The sequence below is a fragment of the Chiloscyllium plagiosum genome, chromosome 7 (genome assembly GCF_004010195.1).
Source record: "Chiloscyllium plagiosum isolate BGI_BamShark_2017 chromosome 7, ASM401019v2, whole genome shotgun sequence".
NCBI classification, from domain to species: Eukaryota; Metazoa; Chordata; class Chondrichthyes; order Orectolobiformes; family Hemiscylliidae; genus Chiloscyllium; species Chiloscyllium plagiosum.
In genome coordinates this window covers 58,915,473-58,933,827 of record NC_057716.1, presented here as the reverse complement: position 1 = coordinate 58,933,827, position 18,355 = coordinate 58,915,473, and the positions used below count along the sequence as shown (strand labels likewise).

The 18,355-nt window shown below is 40.3% G+C and overlaps 1 protein-coding gene across 14 annotated transcripts in view; it reads left to right on the top strand.

The window, feature by feature from the left end:
• The window catches only part of baz2ba (bromodomain adjacent to zinc finger domain, 2Ba), a 356,283-nt gene that overhangs the window by 204,268 nt on the left and 133,660 nt on the right, over positions 1-18,355 (top strand). For 13 of the 14 annotated variants that reach the window (XM_043693834.1, XM_043693833.1, XM_043693828.1 and 10 more), the window contains 3 exons: positions 3,086-3,270; positions 9,329-9,607; positions 16,642-17,037. In XM_043693834.1, the coding sequence (XP_043549769.1) occupies positions 3,086-3,270; positions 9,329-9,607; positions 16,642-17,037 (860 nt within the window). The remainder of the gene's footprint in view (positions 1-3,085; positions 3,271-9,328; positions 9,608-16,641; positions 17,038-18,355) is intronic. The other variant, XM_043693835.1, reaches the window with a different exon arrangement.

The window sequence follows — 18,355 nt, the reverse complement described above, 5'->3', positions numbered from 1 at the left end:
TGGAGCACTGCAGCAGTCCTGAGACTGAAGTATTGACCAGGGTTATGGTGGTTTATTGAATGGATAGGCAATTGGAAGATCAGGGTCATTTTGTGGAAGGAATGTAGGTATTCTGCAAAGCACTTGCCTCGCCTGTTTCACCCCACCAGTGTAGAGGAGACCACATTGCGAACAGTGAATACAGTAGACGAGATTGAGTGTAATGCAGGTAAATTGCTGCTTCACCTGAAAGAGGTGTCGAGGGCATTGAATAGTAGGGAGGGAGGTGGTAAATAGGCATATGTTGCACCTTCTGTTCATTGCATGGGAAAATGTCGTGGAGTGTGGGGAGGTGTTTGGGGTTGGAAGAGGAGTGGATCAGGATGTTCTAGAGAATGAAATGCTGACAAGGGATGGGAGGGGAAGGGAATATATGTCTGGTGATGACATCCTACTGGAGGTGGTGAAAATTGCAGCTTATGATCCTTTGCATTTGGATGCTAAGCATTATCATTGACTGTTTTTCCCTGGTTTTGCTTCTGCTGTTTTTGAATGCTTGTTTTTCAGTTAATATTACCTTAATACAGAAGATTAAAAAATACACTAATTTATACATATTGTTGTAAAGTCTAAATCATTATACAGTTACAAACGGAAATACATTGTTGCAAAGTTAACTCTAATGCATAGGTTACATTTAATCAATTGGTGTATTTTTTCATGCACCAACAGAAGGATATAGCTATGATTCCTTGAGAAGGGCTAACAACCTCAGGAGGGCATACCGTTTCTGTCTTATCCTTGGAGATCTGACCCTGAAACTAAACAGACTTGTCTCAGCCCTGTAGCTGTAAATCTAACCATCAAGTTATTGTCTTTACCTTGCTCATAATCTCATGATGCACTTCTAATGTAGCTAAACAGAGTCACATGATATTCGTATCAATGTTTACTTTGGCTCCTATTAAGCTGATCACAATCATATTAATTTAATCAATGAATTTAACGTTAATTTTATAATTATGACTAAAGTAAATTCATCATGAAATGCTAGTTTCCCAATTAACTCTCGAGACAGCACCTCCCAAACCCATGACTTCTGCCACCGAGAAGGTCAAGAGTAGCAAATGCATGAAACCGTGATCACTGATAAGTTCTCTTCCAAGCCATAGTACCCTCTGACTTGGAAGTATGTTGCTATTCCTCTACTGGCACTCCATTCTTACAGTACCAATACCACATGGACTACAGCAGTACAGGAATGAGGCTTACCAGCACTTTTAAAATGACAATAGGTAATGGGCAATAAATGCTGGCCTAGCCAGCAATGTCTTCATCCCAAGGGGAAAGGCAATAAATATATGTTTCCCAAATATCTCTTAACTTCTATGAAAGACATGCATCAGGAATGTGTTAGAACATAGAAAAGTACAGCACAGAACAGGCCCTTAGGCCCACGATGTTGTGCCGAGACTTAATCCTAATGTAAAATATAGTAACTTGACCTACGCACCCCTCAACTCACTGCTATCCATGTGCATATCTAGCAGTCCCCAATGACTTTGCTTCCACCACCTCAGCTGGCAACGCACTCCATACATTCACAACTCTCTGCGTAAAGAACCTATCTCTGGCGTCTCCTTTATACCTTCCTCCTAATATCTCCAAACTATGACTTCTCGTACCATTCAATCCTGCCCTGGGGAAAAGTCTCTGGCTATTTACTCCATCTATTCCTCTCATTATTTTGTACACCTCGATCAGGTCTCCGCTCTTCCTCCTTCTCTCCAGAGAGAAAAATCTGAGCTTATTCAACTTTTCTTCATAAGGCATCCAGTCCAAGCAGCATCCTGGTAAACCTTCTTTGTACCCTCTCCAAAGCCTCTGTGTCTTTCCTATAGTAGGGCGACCAGAACTGGACACAATATTCCAAGTGTGGACTCACCAGGGACTTGTAGAGCTGCAGCAAAACCTCGCAGCTCTTAAACTCGATCCCCCTGTTAATGAAAGCCAAAACACCATATGCTTTCTTAACAACCCTATCCACTTGGATGGCAACTTTGAGGGATCTATGAACTTGCACACCCAGATCCCTCTGTTCCTCCACACTGCCGAGAATCCTGTCTTTAATCCCATATTCAGCATTCGAGTTCGACCTTCCAAAATGCATCACTTCGCGTTTATCCAGGTTGAACTCCATCTGCCATTTCTCAGCCCACCTCTGCATCCTGTCTATGTCGCGCTTCAGCCTGCAGTAGCCCTCCTTATCCCTTATCCCTTGACAGATGCATCAGCAACAACATTCACAAAGTTTGACATCATCCAGGAACCAGCACTGAGTACCTCATACACTCACCAGTACATCATTCTCTCTGGCATGACATACTCTGCCTGCAGTGTGCACCACCCACAGGACACACTGCTGGTATTTGCTGAACGTTTTTTTTGGAAAGTTATCCCAACCATCCCAAACAGCAGTTTAGAAGGATAAATACATCAGGTGCACAATTACATAAATGCATTTTCTGGAGGTGTAAGATTCGATCAACCTGTGTGAACTAGTAATGTTCATTCACTTTTTAACTTCAAATACTCTATTGAAAACTGGAATACCACACAAGTTTGTTGACCTTGGATTGTCAATGTTTTTACTTGTACATGGAAGATGCCATACTACTGCCATTTTGCCAAATTTGGGCTCAAGTATACAACTTGCCGTTCCCCAGTTTACCGAGTTCAGACCTTTTCTGCTGATGTTATTAATCGAAGATTCAATCATTTTCAGATTGCTGCAGTAAACTGTGTTCTGACATCGCTTGTGAATAAGAGGCAAATTGGAAAACTTTGACTCCCTGTCACGTATGCGCAAATGCATACCTATAAATCGATTAAAGACCCTTAAGGTCTGGGGACATTTTAATTTTGTGCTATATAATTATTGATGATTTTATATGGAGAGACAAAAGTATTTCAGATGTGACTTTAATTTGTTTCCACTGCAAATGAGCAGTTGGTATTGATTTGACTTTCTAGCTATATTTGCACAAATGGTTGATTAAAGAATGTTATAGTAATGCTATTTCACAGTTCGGAATTTCTTTTGTAGGTATGAATGGATCATTGAATGGTAACACCATTACAGCAGTGTCAGGAGTCAGCACATCTGGACTAGGTACCACTGGAATAATTTCATCAGGTCAAGCCAAGATGACAATTTCTGGAAAAGGGCACAAATGTGTTCTTGAACAAAATAAGCATCCAGAAACTCCAACGGACAAGCTAAAAGATAAAGTATGTACATTTTTCCTGTTTATTTAAATTCATTATCTCATTTATTGCAAAAGCTCATTCATATATTGTCAAGTTAGCAGCTGTTGGCTGAAAAATTTGCGTTGATAACACCTGTAGATTTTGTGCTATTGGTTCTGTTTTGGTATTAAAATATCCATGTTGGGCACCACTTTGGTAAGGATGTTTATGCAGGCTTTAGGAGTGTGTACTGGAAGTTTGTAGAACAGCCAGATCATCACTGATTTTTAATGATGTTTTGAGGTCAGTGCTGCCATTTTCAACCTTGGCATTCTAGCAAACTCCTCCTTGTAAAACATGTAAACTGAACATAAATTCAATAGCATGAAGACCACTGCCTTTCTTCCACCCACAAATATGTATTCGTACACTTACATGCACACAAACATGCACACTACTATTATAGGACAAGCCAAACAGAGAACAGCCAGGGAATTCCTAGAGGCATGGCACTCATCCACAGATTCAATCAACAAGCACATCGACCTGGACCCTATATACCGGCCACTGCAGCGGACAGCTGGAACTGACAACCGGAAGCGGCTGATACAAATCACTATAAATGCCGGAGGGAACATCACAGAAGCGCTTCACAGAAGGCTCCCAAGCACTGAGGATGTCACCTAGACAGGGGATGAAACGTCTGCAACACAAACTCCCAGCTCAGCGAACAGAACCATAACAATGAGTACCCGAGCTACAAATGTTCTCCCAAACTTTGAACACAAACATGTGCACGCGCACACACTTTATAGAGCCTATCAAGGTTTTAGGTTAGGTGCTGATTAGTTTCTTCTGGTGCTGTCTGAGTATCTCGTGTTGAGTTTTCATGTCCTGCTTAAAGTTGATAAAGTCAATGAGGAGTAGTGCTGTACTTGGTGAAGGCCTTGGATTGCAGTTCATCTTTTTGCTCAGGCATCTCCCCCGATCATGGATACTGCAGTCAATGTCTTGTTTACACTGCAGTATGAGCAGGAGCAGCACAAGCTTCACTGAGCAGGAAAGGCAAAGAGCTCTCATCAGGACTTAGTACATAGAACGTTACAGTGCCCATTTACCCTCGATGTTGTGCCGTCCTGTGAAACCATTTCCGAAGCCCATCTAACCTACACTATTCCATTTTTGTCCATATGCCTATCCAATGACCACTTAAATGCCCGTAAAGTTGGTGAGTAATGCGTTACACACCCTTACTACTCTGAGTAAAGAAACTACCTCTGCCATCTATCCTATATTTATCACCCCTCAATCTGAAGCTATGCCCGCTTGTGCTAGCCATCACCATCCTAGGAAAAAAGCTCTCACTGTCCCCACAATCTAACCCTCTGATTATTTTGTATGTTTCAATTAAGTCACCTCTAAACCTTCTTTCTAATGAAAGCAGCCTCCATACCAGGCAATATCCGAGTAGATTTCCTCTGAACCAATTCCAAAGCTTCCACATCCTTCCTATAACGCAGTGGCCAGGACTGCATGCAGTACTCTAATATGGCTTCAGCAGAGTTTTGTACAGATGCAGCATGACCTCATGATTCCGAAACTCGATCCCTCTACCTATAAAAGCTAACATACCGAATGCCTTCCGAACAGCCTATCAACCTACATGGCAACTTTGAGGGATCTATGTACATGGGCACCGCGATCTCTCTTACCATTCTCCCAGTACTCTGCATTCCTGTTACTCCTTCCAAAGTGAATTACCTCTCATTTTTCTGCATTAAACTCCATTTGCCATCTCTCAGCCCAGCTCTGCATCTTATCTATGTCCCTCTATAACCTACAGCGTCCTTCAGCACTATCCACAACTGTACTGACCTTACTGTCATCTGCAAATTTACTAACCCATCCTTCTATGCCCTCATCCAGGTAGTTTATAAAAATGGCAAACAGCAGTGGACCCAAAACAGATCCTTGTGGTACACCACTAGTAACTGAACTCCAGGAAGAACGTTTCCCATCAACCACCACCCTCTGTCTTCTTTCAGCTAGCCAATTTCTGATCTAAACCATTAAATCGCCCGCAATCTCATGCCTCTGTATTTTGTGCATTAGCTTACCATGGGGAAGCTTATCAATGCCTTTCTGAAGTCCATATACACCACATCAACAGCTTTACCCTCATCCACCTGTTTGGTCATTTTCTCAAAGAATGACCATAAGACATAGGAGCGGAAGTAAGGCCATTCAATCATGGCTGATGGGCATTTCAACTCCACTTACCAGCATTCTCCCCGTAGCCCTTAATTCCTTGTGACATCAAGAATTTATCAATTTCTGCCTTGAAGACATTTAGCGTCCCAGCCTCCACTGCACTCTGTGGCAATGAATTCCACAGGCCCACCACTCTCGCATTTCTGTTCTGAATTTACCTCCTCTAATTCTAAGGCTGTGTCCACAGGTCCTAGTCTCCTTGCCTAACGGAAACAATTTCCGAGTGTCCACCCTCTCCAAGCCATGTATTATCTTGTAAGTTTCTATTAGATCTCCCCTTAATCTTCTAAACTCCAATGAATGCAATCCCAGAATCCTCAGCCGTTCCTCATATGTTAGACCGACCATTCCAGGAATCATCCGTGTGAATCTCTGCTGGACACGCTCCAGTGCCAGTATGTCCTTCCTGAAGTGTGGGGACCAAAACTGGACACAGTACTCCAAATGGGGCCTAACCAGAGCTTTATAAAGTCTCAGTAGCACAACAGTGCTTTTATATTCCAACCCTCTTGAGATAATTGACAACATTGCATTCACTTTCTTAATCACACTTTGTATCATCGGCAAACTTCGCTAGAATGCCCACAGTCCCTTCATCCAGATCATTAATATATAATGTGAACAGCTGTGGCCCCAATACTGAACCCTGCGGGACACTGCTTGTCACCGGCTGCACTTCACAAAACCATGTTGACTAGTCCTAATCAACTTATTTCGAATGCAATGATTATAAATCCTATCTCTTACACTTTTCTAACCCTTTGCCGCAACTGAAGTAAGACTCACTGGTCTATAATTACCAGGGTTGTCTCTACTTCCCTTTTTGAACAAGGGGACAAGTTTTGCTATCCTCCAGTCCTCTGGCAGTATTCCTGTAGACAGTGACAACATAAGATCCAAGCCAAAGGCTTGGCAATCTCCTCTCTGACTTCTCAGAGAATTCCAAGGTAAATCCCATCCGGTCCAGGGGATTTATCTATTATCACACTTTCCAGAATTTATAACACCTCCTCCTTGTGAACCTCAATCCTATCTAGTCTCGTAGCCTACTTCTCAGTATTCTACTTATTGGACAAAGATCTGAAGAGAATATTTCTCTCATCCCTCTTCCTGGTATTTGCACAGTATTTAATTTTATGAAGGATGTACTTGCTGAACTCTTCTACCTCTCAGACAAGCCTGCAACTTCCAAGCAGAACAAAGGTTGCTTTGTCATTTGTCATTAGCCTTGATATCTTTAAAGGCTGGAGCAGGTAACATCACTATTTAAGAAAAGTGGTAAGGACAAGCTTGGGATCCCTAGACCAGTGATCCTGACATTGGTGATGGGCCAGTTATTGGAGGGAATCCTGAGCGACATGCTTTACGTGTATTTGGTAAGGGAAGGACTGATTAGGGATAGTCAACATGGCTTTTTGTGTGGGAAATAGAGTCTCACTAACTTGATTGAGGTTTTGAAGAAGTAGCAAAAAGGATTGATGAGAGCAGAGCAGTGGACATGACCTATATGGATTTTAATAAGGTGTTCAACACGTTACCTTTGGTAGACTAGTTAACGAGGTTAGATCACATGGAATACAGAGTGAACTAGCCATTTGATAGAGAACTGGCTCAAGGGTAGGAGACAGAAGACTGGAGGTGTGTGACTTGTGGTGTGCCACAAGAATCAGTGCTGGGTCCACTGCTTTTTGTCATTTATATAAATAATTTGATGTGAACATAAGAACTATGGTTAGTAAGTTTGCAAATGACATCAAAATTGGAGGTGCAGTGAATAGTGAAGAAGGTTACCTCGGAATACAAAGAGATCTTGATCAGATGGGCCAGTGGGCAAAGGAGTAGCAGATGGAGTTTAACTGAGATAAATGTGAGGTGCTGCATTTTGGAAAGGGAAATCAGGGCAGGTCATTGTACCCTTAACGGTAAGGTCTTGGGGAGTTTTGCTGAGCAGAGACACCTTGGAGTGCAGGTTCGTAGTTCCTTAAAAGTGGAGTCACATATAGATAGGATAGTGAAGAAGGTTTGCTATGCTTGCCTTTATTGGTCAGAGCATTGAGTACAGGAGGTGGGAGGCCATGTTGTGGCTGTTCATCATTGATTAGGCCACTTTTGGAATACCGTATGCAGTTCTGGCCCCCCTGCTACAGGGAGGATATTGTGAAACTTGAAAAGGTTCAGAAAAGATTTACAATGATTTTTGCCAGGGTTGAAGGGTTTGAGCTGTGGGAGTTGCTGAATAGACTAGATGTATTTTCCATGGAGCATTGGAGGCTGAGGGGTGACCATATATAGGTTTATAAAATCGTGAGGGTCATGGATAGGGTAAATAGACAAGGTCTCTTTACTGGGATGGGGGAAGTCCAAAACTAGAAGTCATAGGTATAAAGTGAGAAAGGAAAGGTTAAATGGGAGCTATAGGGCAATTTTCTTCTTGCCCTTGTTTAAAGGGCGGCACGGTGGCACAGTGGTTAGCACTGCTGCCTCACAGCGCCAGAGACCCGGGTTCAATTCCCGCCTCAGGCGACTGACTGTGTGGAGTTTGCACGTTCTCCCCGTGTCTGCGTGGGTTTGCTCCGGTTTCCTCCTTCGGCGGGTCGGTGTGGACTTGTTGGACCGAATGGCCTGTTTCCACACTGTAATGTAATCTAATCAAATGCAGAGGGAATAAGCTGCCAGAGGAAGTGATGGTGGCTGGTACAATTACAACATTTAAAAGGCATCTGGATGGGTATTTGAATAGGAAGGGTTTAGAGGGATATGGGTCAATTGCTGGTAAATGGGACTCAATTAATTTAGGTCATCTTGTCAGCATGGGCAAGTTTGACCAAAGGATTGGTTTCTGTGCTATACATCTCTATGACTCAATAACTGCTGCATTAGATGTTTGTTCTTAATAGGCAAAAGTGAGGACTGCAGATGCTGGAGATTAGAGTGTGGTGCTGGAAAAGTACGGCAGGTCAGGCAGCATCCGAGGAGTAGGAGAATCGACATTTTGGGCAAAAGCACTTCATCGGGAAAGTTTGTTCTTAATGTCAGGAAGGAGAGGACAAAATGTTCTCTTCATCTAGAGAGAAGCAGGCAGAGTGGGCATGGGCCTACCAGGGCAATTGCTTCCCCATGTTGTAGAGTGCCATTGACTGCACAGATGATACTTTTGAGTACACAACATCTAATTGCAGAGATGGACTGCATAGGCTTCCACTCTGTGATTGTGCAGTTTGTGAGCAATCATAGTCAGCAAAGGATATGCATGCTGAAAATGTGTTGCTGGAAAAGCGCAGCAGGTCAGGCAGCATCCAAGGAGCAGAAGAATCGACGTTTCAGGCATGAGCCCTTCTTCAGGAATGTGGTTCCTGAAGAAGGGCTCATGCCTGAAACGTCGATTCTCCTGCTCCTTGGATGCTACCTGACCTGCTGCGCTTTTCCAGCAACACATTTTCAGCTCTGATCTTCAGCATCTGCAGTCCTCACTTTCTCCTAAAGGATATGCATGCCCAGTATCATAAGGATAATAACAGGAGTAGGCCTTTCATCATTTTGAGACTATTCCAGTATTCAAAGCAGAGTTGTGCAGAGATATTTACTTCTCCTGAAGGAGGGGTAATTTGAAAGACAGTTCAGTCAAGGATATATCAAAAATGATAATACTAGACTTGGGGAGCAGATTGTGTCCACTTATTCTTTTAGCTGCAAATGTTGTATGATCTGGTATGTGATGCTACAAAGCTAACAAGAAGGAAGTGATTTTGTGTTTTAAACAAACATCAGGTGTTTGGATATTTAAGGAAAGTACCCTGTGAAATTTGTCTAATTATATATCTTTTATTAGAAGCCCAGAAAGAAAGCAATTGAAAGCTCCAGCAATAGTGAAAGTGAATCAGGAACATCGTCAGACTCTTCAAGTGAAGGTTTGAGCAGCAGTGATTCTGACGACTTTGATGATGATGACGATGACGACGACGATGACGACGATGACGACGACGACGACGATGATGATGATGACGACGATGACGACGACGACGATGATGATCAAAGTATTGGCGAAGAAGATAGTGAAGAAGGTGATTCTGATTCTGAAACTGAAACAGCACATGCAAAGAAGACTAAGGTAAAATTTAAGACTCAAATAGGTGTGTGCTATTTTGTTTTTGTTTATTCTTCAGAAAAACTTTTATGCAGACTTATTAACATTATTGCTTATGTCTGTGAGAGAATTCATTTTGCCTTTCACAAGCTTATATTTAGTTATGCATTGGTTTTCATCCCTTCCACTGCATCTTGCATCACTGACTACCCTTCAAAACACAAATAGTGCATTTCCTCTATTGTTTGTCCAAGCTTGCTAATATTTTCTTTGACATAATGTTAACAAACTTTTCGAAAATGATTTTCCTACATTTAGTCTTCTGTTGCTGTATTTATCTTTTGTGAATTTCTTTTGTTGAGTTTTGTTTTAAGTAAGAACGTGATAGCCTGGTGAGAATTTATGAAATCTACTGAAGAAGCTACATGTCAAAGGGCAGATTATAAATTAGATAAAGGGAATCTAAATATTAGTTAAGCTATTTGTTTATACAGCAGGGATACTATAGTTGTGGCAATGCACTGACCAATCAAAGTCTATCTCTCCAGTCTGCACTTATTTGGCTAACTAAGACAACATCTCCATATCAATCATGGTCTAACCAATCAGTGTACAATATAAACTGGTGTTCTCGTTCCAAGTTTAGTTTCTTGCATGTCAGTTCGCATGAGCACCAGAGAAAAGCCTCAATTTAAATTTCTGTTTAGCAATGTTTAATATTAATAATTTAATTGGTGTCGTGTATTAATACAGTATGCCATAAAAACTTGGTCTTGAATTCTGACACACTTTTTGAAGGTCAAAAGATACATGAAAATTGTTAGATCTACAGAAAAAAATCAAATGTTCAAATCATGTAGCACAAGTATGATATTCTTGATACTTTGTATCTTGTTATTTCTGACTGAAGGCTTCTGCAATGCATATTGTTATTGTGTGTACATAGTAGCCTGCTGCTTTTTGTTTACATAGTCTGAGTAAATGTTTTGCTCTTTTCAATAACCTAAATCCTGAGAACTTCAAATAATGGTAACAAGATTTTTTTTTACCAGAATTACCAAAACGTGTGGTTCAGTTAAGTGGGCTAACGTTTGGCACATGTCCGAATTTGTTTTGTTTTAGTATATGTTTTCCTTCTAATGAGGTGTAGCTACTCAAATTTCCAGACTGTAACCTTGGATTGTAATCTATTGGACAGAATTCAGATTATTACAAGGAAAAGGGCATGCTTTATTGTGGTCCTCTTAATTTATGGTGTGAAAATAGGCCTGGAGGAAATGATGTCAAAATTTACAGATAAAGTCATTGGAAGGTACAGTGCAGGAGAACATTCAATTCAGTGTGCCTTGCCAACTTTGTGAAAGACCTGTGCAATTAATCACACTCTTGCTTGTTTCCCATAGCCGTACAGATTTTACATCTTCATGTAATTCTCTGCTTTTCTTTTAAAAGTTATGATTAAGTGCTTCAATCACCTTTTATGCTGTGGATTTTAGATCATAACAACTTGCACCTTATTTCACCCATGGTTCTTGGCCTGTCACCTTAAATTGTATCTTTTGTTACACTTCTGCTATTGAGGAGAAAGTGAGGGCTGCAGATGCTGGAGATCAGAGCTGAAAATGTGTTGCTGGAAAAGCGCAGCAGGTCAGGCAGCATCCAAAGAGCAGGAGAATCGACGTTTCGGTAGAAGGGCTTATGCCCGAAACATCGATTCTCCTGTTCCTTGGATGCTGCCTGACATGCTGCGCTTTTCCAGCAACACATTTTCAACACTTTTGCTATTGGCAGTAATTCCTAGTTTGGGACTTTTGAATCATATTTTCTCAGGAGAATAATCTCGGCTTTTCAAGTCTCTGCCCATAACTAAAGTCCTGCATCCCTGATACTATTCCATTGTTTCCTCTGCATCTTCTCCAAGGCATTCTTATCTTTCCAGAAAAGTGGTGCTTAGAATTTACCATAGGTCTCTATATGGCTCATAACCAAATAGAAAAAACAAGTAGAATGTACATTGAAGGTAAATTAAAATAAAACTGGAGGCGTGCTGAGGAGAACTTCATTAATGAAGTGTGATATGATTTGTAATGCATTGCTTGAAAGAGAGATGGAAATAGATTCAACTGCAACTTTCAAAATGGACTGGAATAAATACTTGAAAGGGAAAGATTTACAAGACTGTAGGAAAATAATGTGGTGGCGGGACTAATGTCTTTCAAAGAGAAGTGGACTTTCCATATTATATCATTCTGTTGAAAAGATGGACAATAGGCTAAAAAGTAGCAATTGAATATATTATAAGTAAGTATCTGATTATGCATTTTGGCAAAAGACCCAACGCTCGATTGTATCCTGAATAGAAGTAAACCTACCAATTTGAGGAAAAAGGCTCTTGGGACATTAAGGATGGTCCTTCAATCATAATATCATAAGAACAGAGTAAGCTGTTCACACATCCCAACCCCCCCATCAGCTATTCTATTGTTCAATGGGAACATTGCTGATCGAGTACTCCTCGTGTTCAGCTCCCTGCCCTTTCCCCAAAACCCTTGATTCCCTTTTGATCTGGAATATCCCTACCTCAGCCTTAAATATACACAAGGACTTTGTCCTTGTTACCTGTCCAAGGAGTTCTAAAGATTCTCAACCATCTGAGAGAAGAAATTCCTTCTGATCTCTGTTTTAAATTACTTCTGTGATTATATCTCTGGTCCTACACACTTTGACAGGGGAAACACTTTGTTTACTTTGTTAAGCCCCTTGAGAATCCTGTGTTTCAATGAAATCACCTGTCATTCTCGTAAACTTCATTGAGTTCATTCCCAACTTGTTCATCCTCATGAAGCTTCTCTGAACCGTCTCCAATGAAATAAGGTGATCAAAACTGCTAACAGTAGTTCAGATATGGTCTTACCAGCACTTTGTGAATTGCCGTAATACCTGCTCTTCTCCTTCAATCTTCTTGTAATAAGGGCTAACGTTCCATTAGTCTTCCTTATTATCTGTTACACCCGTGTGCTGGCATTCTGTGTCACAAGTATCCCTAAGTCCAAATAAAACCGAAAGAACTGCAGATGCTGTAAATCGGAAACAAAAACTGAAGTTGCTGGAAAAGCTGGAAAACCTGGAAAAGGTTTGTGAAGAGAAATCAGTTAATGTTTTGGGTCTGGTTCTGTGGAAGGGCTACTGGACCCGAAATGTTAACTTCGATCTCTCTTTACAGATGCTGCCAGACCAGCTGAGCTTTTCCAGCAACTTTTGTTTTTGTTTTTACCCCTAAGTCCCTTGGAGTTGCAGCTTTATTCAGTTTGTCTCCATGTCAATAATACACTGTTGTTTCATCCTTCCAAAATGAACAACTTCATATTTTTTCACATTATTCTCCACTTGCCAACTTTCTGCCCATTTACTTAACCTATCAATATCTCTCTGTAAACTGTTTGTCGTCTTCTTGCAACTTACCTTTCCACAAATTTGTGTCATCTGCAAAGTTGCCTCCAGTACATTTGCCTTCTTCCTCCAAGTCATTAATATATTGTAAACAGTTGCAATCGCAGCACTGATCTCTGTGGAGCCCTACTTGTGACCGATTTCCAACCTGGAAAAGAACCTCTTATCCCCACTTGCTGTTTCCTGCACATTAGCCAATTTTCTGTCCACGCTAACATACTATTTCGAAAATGATGGATTCTTTTCCTATGACTTAACCTTTTGTGAGGTACCTTGTTAGCTGCCTTCTGGAAGCACAAATACAGCACACCTACTAGTTCCTCTGTACCCACTGTGATACGAGGTTCCTTCAAAAACTCTCAGAACTTAGTCAGATGTGATTTCCCTTTCATGAAACCATGGTGACTCAACTTTGTTGGATTACAATTTTCCAAATGTTCAACTGTCCAAATGTTCTACTATTACTTTAAGATTGATGAGATTGTTCTTTTTAAAAATAAGCAGCTAATTGAATTCTCTGCTTCACCATAAGAGAAGTAGATATAAAAGTTGAGAAGTGATTTATGTCAGATATTGTTTTAAGAAATTCTCAAGGTCAGGTTCGTAGGAGAGTAGTCTGACACAGAACAAACGACCAAGAGGCGAGTCTGCTAGAATATGAGCATTTTATTCCCCGCAGCGTCGCCACAACCAGGTCTCATACTTACAACGGGTCTGGCTTATACTCACTCTACATGTTACCGGAACTGGGAGCCGTCAGTTCTCGTAGAGCGGTTGCCAACAACCCACGCTCGGCGGTTAAACGTAACCCCGGAGCAGACTCACCGAACTGGAGACTTTTCCAGCTGATATACTCTTTTCCAGATATAAACATTCATGTGAACAGCAGAGCAAGGCTAAAAAACACATTCCATTCTGGTTACATACAGATAAGAAGATTCACACGGGGAGGTGTGTAATAAGATTCACACGGGACTAAGCAACACCTCCATTCCGGTTAGATTCACACATGTATTGGGACATAATTTTTAACCGTTTCACCACAGATATTAAAAGTTTCAGTGCACTATTGAACTGCACACTATTGATGCTACCATATGAAGTGTGTTTCAAGAGGGTACGGAGCAAATTAATTACGGAATTCCCTGGTATCATAATACTTCATATATGTTCACTTTGAGGTGATAACTGACTCTACTTTTAGCCCAATCTTGTTCTTTTGTCTAATCTGTTCTTTAACTCTGTTCCCCTCTTTATCTTTGTTTAATAGGATTTTCTCTGCTCAAGCAGTCTTTAACAACAAAAAGACTGATGATTAAAAGAAATTAAATCAGTGATTAACTGTTTTAACTATTTGAGCTATATTGGACAGATTTGTTTTAGTTTGGATTTTAAGAAGATGTTGGATAAAGTACTACCGGTTAGGCTAATTAGCAAGATAAAACCCCATGGTGTTGAAGATACGACATTAGCATAGATGGATGTAATGGCAAAGTTCTGTCAGGCCATAGTCTCTTTTATACTAAAGTCTTACTATCTTGAATCCTTACTTTACTCCCTTGGCTTTCTTCTTTCTAATCAGATGTATGAGGAAAGATTGTATGAGGAAAGGCTGAGGCACTTGGGGTTGTTTTCATTGGAGAAAAGAAGGTTTAGGGGTGACTTGATAGAGGTCTACAAGATGATTAGGGGTTTAGATAGGGTCGACAGTGAGAATCTTTTTCCACGTATGGAGTCAGCTATTACAAGGGGGCATAGCTTTAAATTAAGGGGGGGTAGGTATAGGACAGATGTTAGGGGTAGGTTCTTTACTCAGCGAGTCGTGAGTTCATGGAATGCCCTGCCAGTAGCAGTGGTGGACTCTCCCTCATTATGGGCATTTAAGCGAGCATTGGATAGGCATATGGAGGATAGTGGGCTAGTGTAGGTTAGGTGGGCTTGGATCGGCGCAACATCGAGGGCCGCAGGGCCTGTACTGCGCTGTATTCTTCTATGTTCTATATCCTATGTATCGTGTTCTTGAATGGAAGTGAATTTGTCATCTGTGTTATGACCCAAAAGTAGGTGGGAAGGAAAATGAGGATGACTCAGAGTTTGCAGAGTAAAATAGACACGTTAAGCGAGTGGTCAAAAACTGGGCAGATGGAATATAATGGGAGAAAGTGAGGACTACGGATGCTTGAGATCAGAGTAGAGAGTGTGGTGATGGAAAAGCATAGCAGGTCAGGCAAAATCCGAGGAGCAGGAGAATCGACATTTCGGGCATGAGCCCTTCATCAGGATGGAATGTAATGTATGAAAATGTGAGGTTATGCACTTTGGCAGGAGTAATAGAGGAGCTAAATATTATTTACGTGAAGAAACACCGCAGGAAGCGACAGAACAGAGATTTGGGTGTCTTCATACATGAATCACGAAAGTCTAGCACCTGAGTTCAGAAAATGATAGGTAAAGCAAGTAGAATGTTGGCCTTTATTTCAAAGGTATTGGAGTGTAAAAGTAAGGAGGTTTTGCTAAAACTGTACAAGGCACTGATGAGACCACAGCTGGAATACTGTAAAATGTCTTGGGTCCCTTATCTCAGGAAACACTGACATTGGTGGCAATCCATTGAAGATTCATGGCTTATACATAATACGTATGGAAAGACTGTTTTAAGAGCAGAAGTGAGTCAGTTGGGTCTATACCTATTGGAATTTAGAAGAATGAGAGGTGACCTCACTGAAACATAAAAGATTCTTAGGGGACTTGGCAGAATAAGTAGAGACATTGTTTCGTCTTGTAAGGGTGTCTACGACCAGAGGGCGTAATCTCAACATAGAGGGTCATCCACTCAAAACAGAAATAAGGAAGAAATTCTTTTCTCACAGCTTTGTGAATCTGTAGAGTTATTTACTACAGAAGACTGTTGAGGCTATGTCATTACCTATGTTTCTGGCTGAGATTGACAGATTTTTAATCAGTAAGGGAATCAAGGGTCATAGGCAAAAGGTAGGAAAGTGAAGTTGAGGATTATCAGATCAACCATTATCTCATGGCCGAACAGACTTGGTAGGCAGAATGCCCTACATCTGGACCTATATGTTAGAATTGAATGTTGTTTTTGTTAATCTGAGGAATTTTAGAAGGATCATGAAGAGCCTTATTCACATCTCTTTCTTAAAATTAGAAAATTATCCAGGAAATATTCATAGGTACTGCTCGAATTCATTTATTAATATGTGAATCTAGTCAGTTACTGACAAGATATTGTTGACAAGTTGTACTATTGTGCAGTTCCAATGAATACATTTCTTCGCTCAGTTTACACTTGTATGTTTTGCTGAGGAATCAACTAGATAAAAACATGATCAAGAATCCCCACTCCTCCTTTTATTGGATATTCCTCTCTTTCTATGCCATTGTTTCCATCAATTACCGAGGAGTGTTATTCCCAATTACTTATTTTCATTATGCAAATATCCTAACTTTCTAATAGCTTTTGAAGATTATGTTTATAGAAGTTACTCTTGTCATTACCAGCTATTAAAAGGTTAAATAAAATATCTAACCTATAATTCTTTAAGAATCCTATAGTCTTACCAGTTGAATTTAAATTTTATTTGCAGAGTTTGATGCATACTGCAAAGGAGCCAAAAGAAACAGGCCAGAATGTTTGTGACATTAAGCAGTCACATGACAAAAGAATGAACCAGCATCTACATCTTGCCACAGAGTCACAGACTTCACATTCATTCCAATCCCAGCAAAAACAGCCTCCAGTTCTGTCACAACTTTCCCTCATTTTCCAGACCTCCCATTCAAACGATGAGTCTGGTAAAAAACATCAGAGTGTCATTCAGTCCACAGGACTAACAGTTGGGATGAAACCTGTGCCTTTGGTCAATCAGGGAAGGAAAGAATCTTCTCCAAAACCAACTGGTGCTTTGCCTGAACTTCTAAAGGCAGGGAATATTTGTGCTTCTGAAGACCTGGGGTCACCACATGATCTTCGTGTGAAGCAGGCAAGTTCACTTAATAACTTCGATTATTCTAGTTTGGATATATAAAATTGAAAAATCTAGTCACTGGGATTATTTAGGCCACCATTACCTTTGAAAGGAGTAGGAGAAAAATTGTAATATTTTGAGATGTGGTTTGTCAAGTTTACGCAAATTTTGAATTTTAAAAGCTTGTCAATGTAAATTCATAGCTGTAGATGTTCATTCTTAAGTGGCACATCTAAATATTCATTTTAAGTTTAGTTTTACCTTTTCATTTTGAATTTTTTTTTGTGTTGCATTACTGGAGCCTAACCATTTTCATTTACCTTAAAGCAAATCCTTTAGGACTATTTTTGCAGCCCCTTTAAACCACTACACCAGAACTAATCATTAGTTCTATTGTTTTACTGCAAAGAGAAGATCTGTCACTAATCAGGTTAGGTGTTTTTCTTTTCTGTGCTAAGCCAAATCTGCTTTCCCACTCCCCCCTCCCACCCCACAAAGTTTGTTAAAGCCCGTTTTTATTATTCAAACATAACTGGTTCTTGTGGTGCTGTAGGTAATTTTGCACTTGTGATATTTTATTTAATTCATGTTGCTGGTACTTGATATACATTGTCAGGCTGTTATGATGAAAGCTTATGATATACTATTTGGGAACTATGATTCTAAAATATAGGTAGATGAGTTTTTGGTGCTGAAGGTCTGAACCTTCGACAAAACATCAGAGAGACATTTAGACTTGTGAGCTAAAGACAGCTTGTCTAAGAAATCATCTGACTAAAGCTAAATGGCTCAATAAACTACCTGTTGAGATAAGTGCTGCATGTTATTGCATTTGGTTTTTAAGACCTACACTAAGATAGATGGCCAGGGACTACAAGCAAATTGAGTTCGAAGAAAAGAAGTCCATTTCAGCAGAAGGGCAGTTTAGTGCTAACAATTTTCAGTCCACCAGAGCTGGAAAGAAGTCTTAATCTGTTATGGTAGTTTACTATATTCGAGTCAGAGAAAATTCAGAGAGCTTGTATGTCTCTGGGAGAGACTTGAGAGAATAATTTCTGACAAAGTACTGGAAATTGCTGAAAATAAATGTTTGCAGCCTCTCAATTGAGTTAAATAAAACATAAAAATGATCTTAAATGAGATTGAGTGTTCTGTAAAGGATGTTGCTGGAAAAGAAATTTGAGTATTTCTTTTTGCTGTTTATTATAAGATTATTCAAATTGTCATACACAGTTTTTTTTTCTTCTTTTGTTAAAAGTAACAGCCTCATGTTGACTATATATACTATTTGACCACCATGCTCATCAAATTGCAAAAGTCAAACATAAGCTCT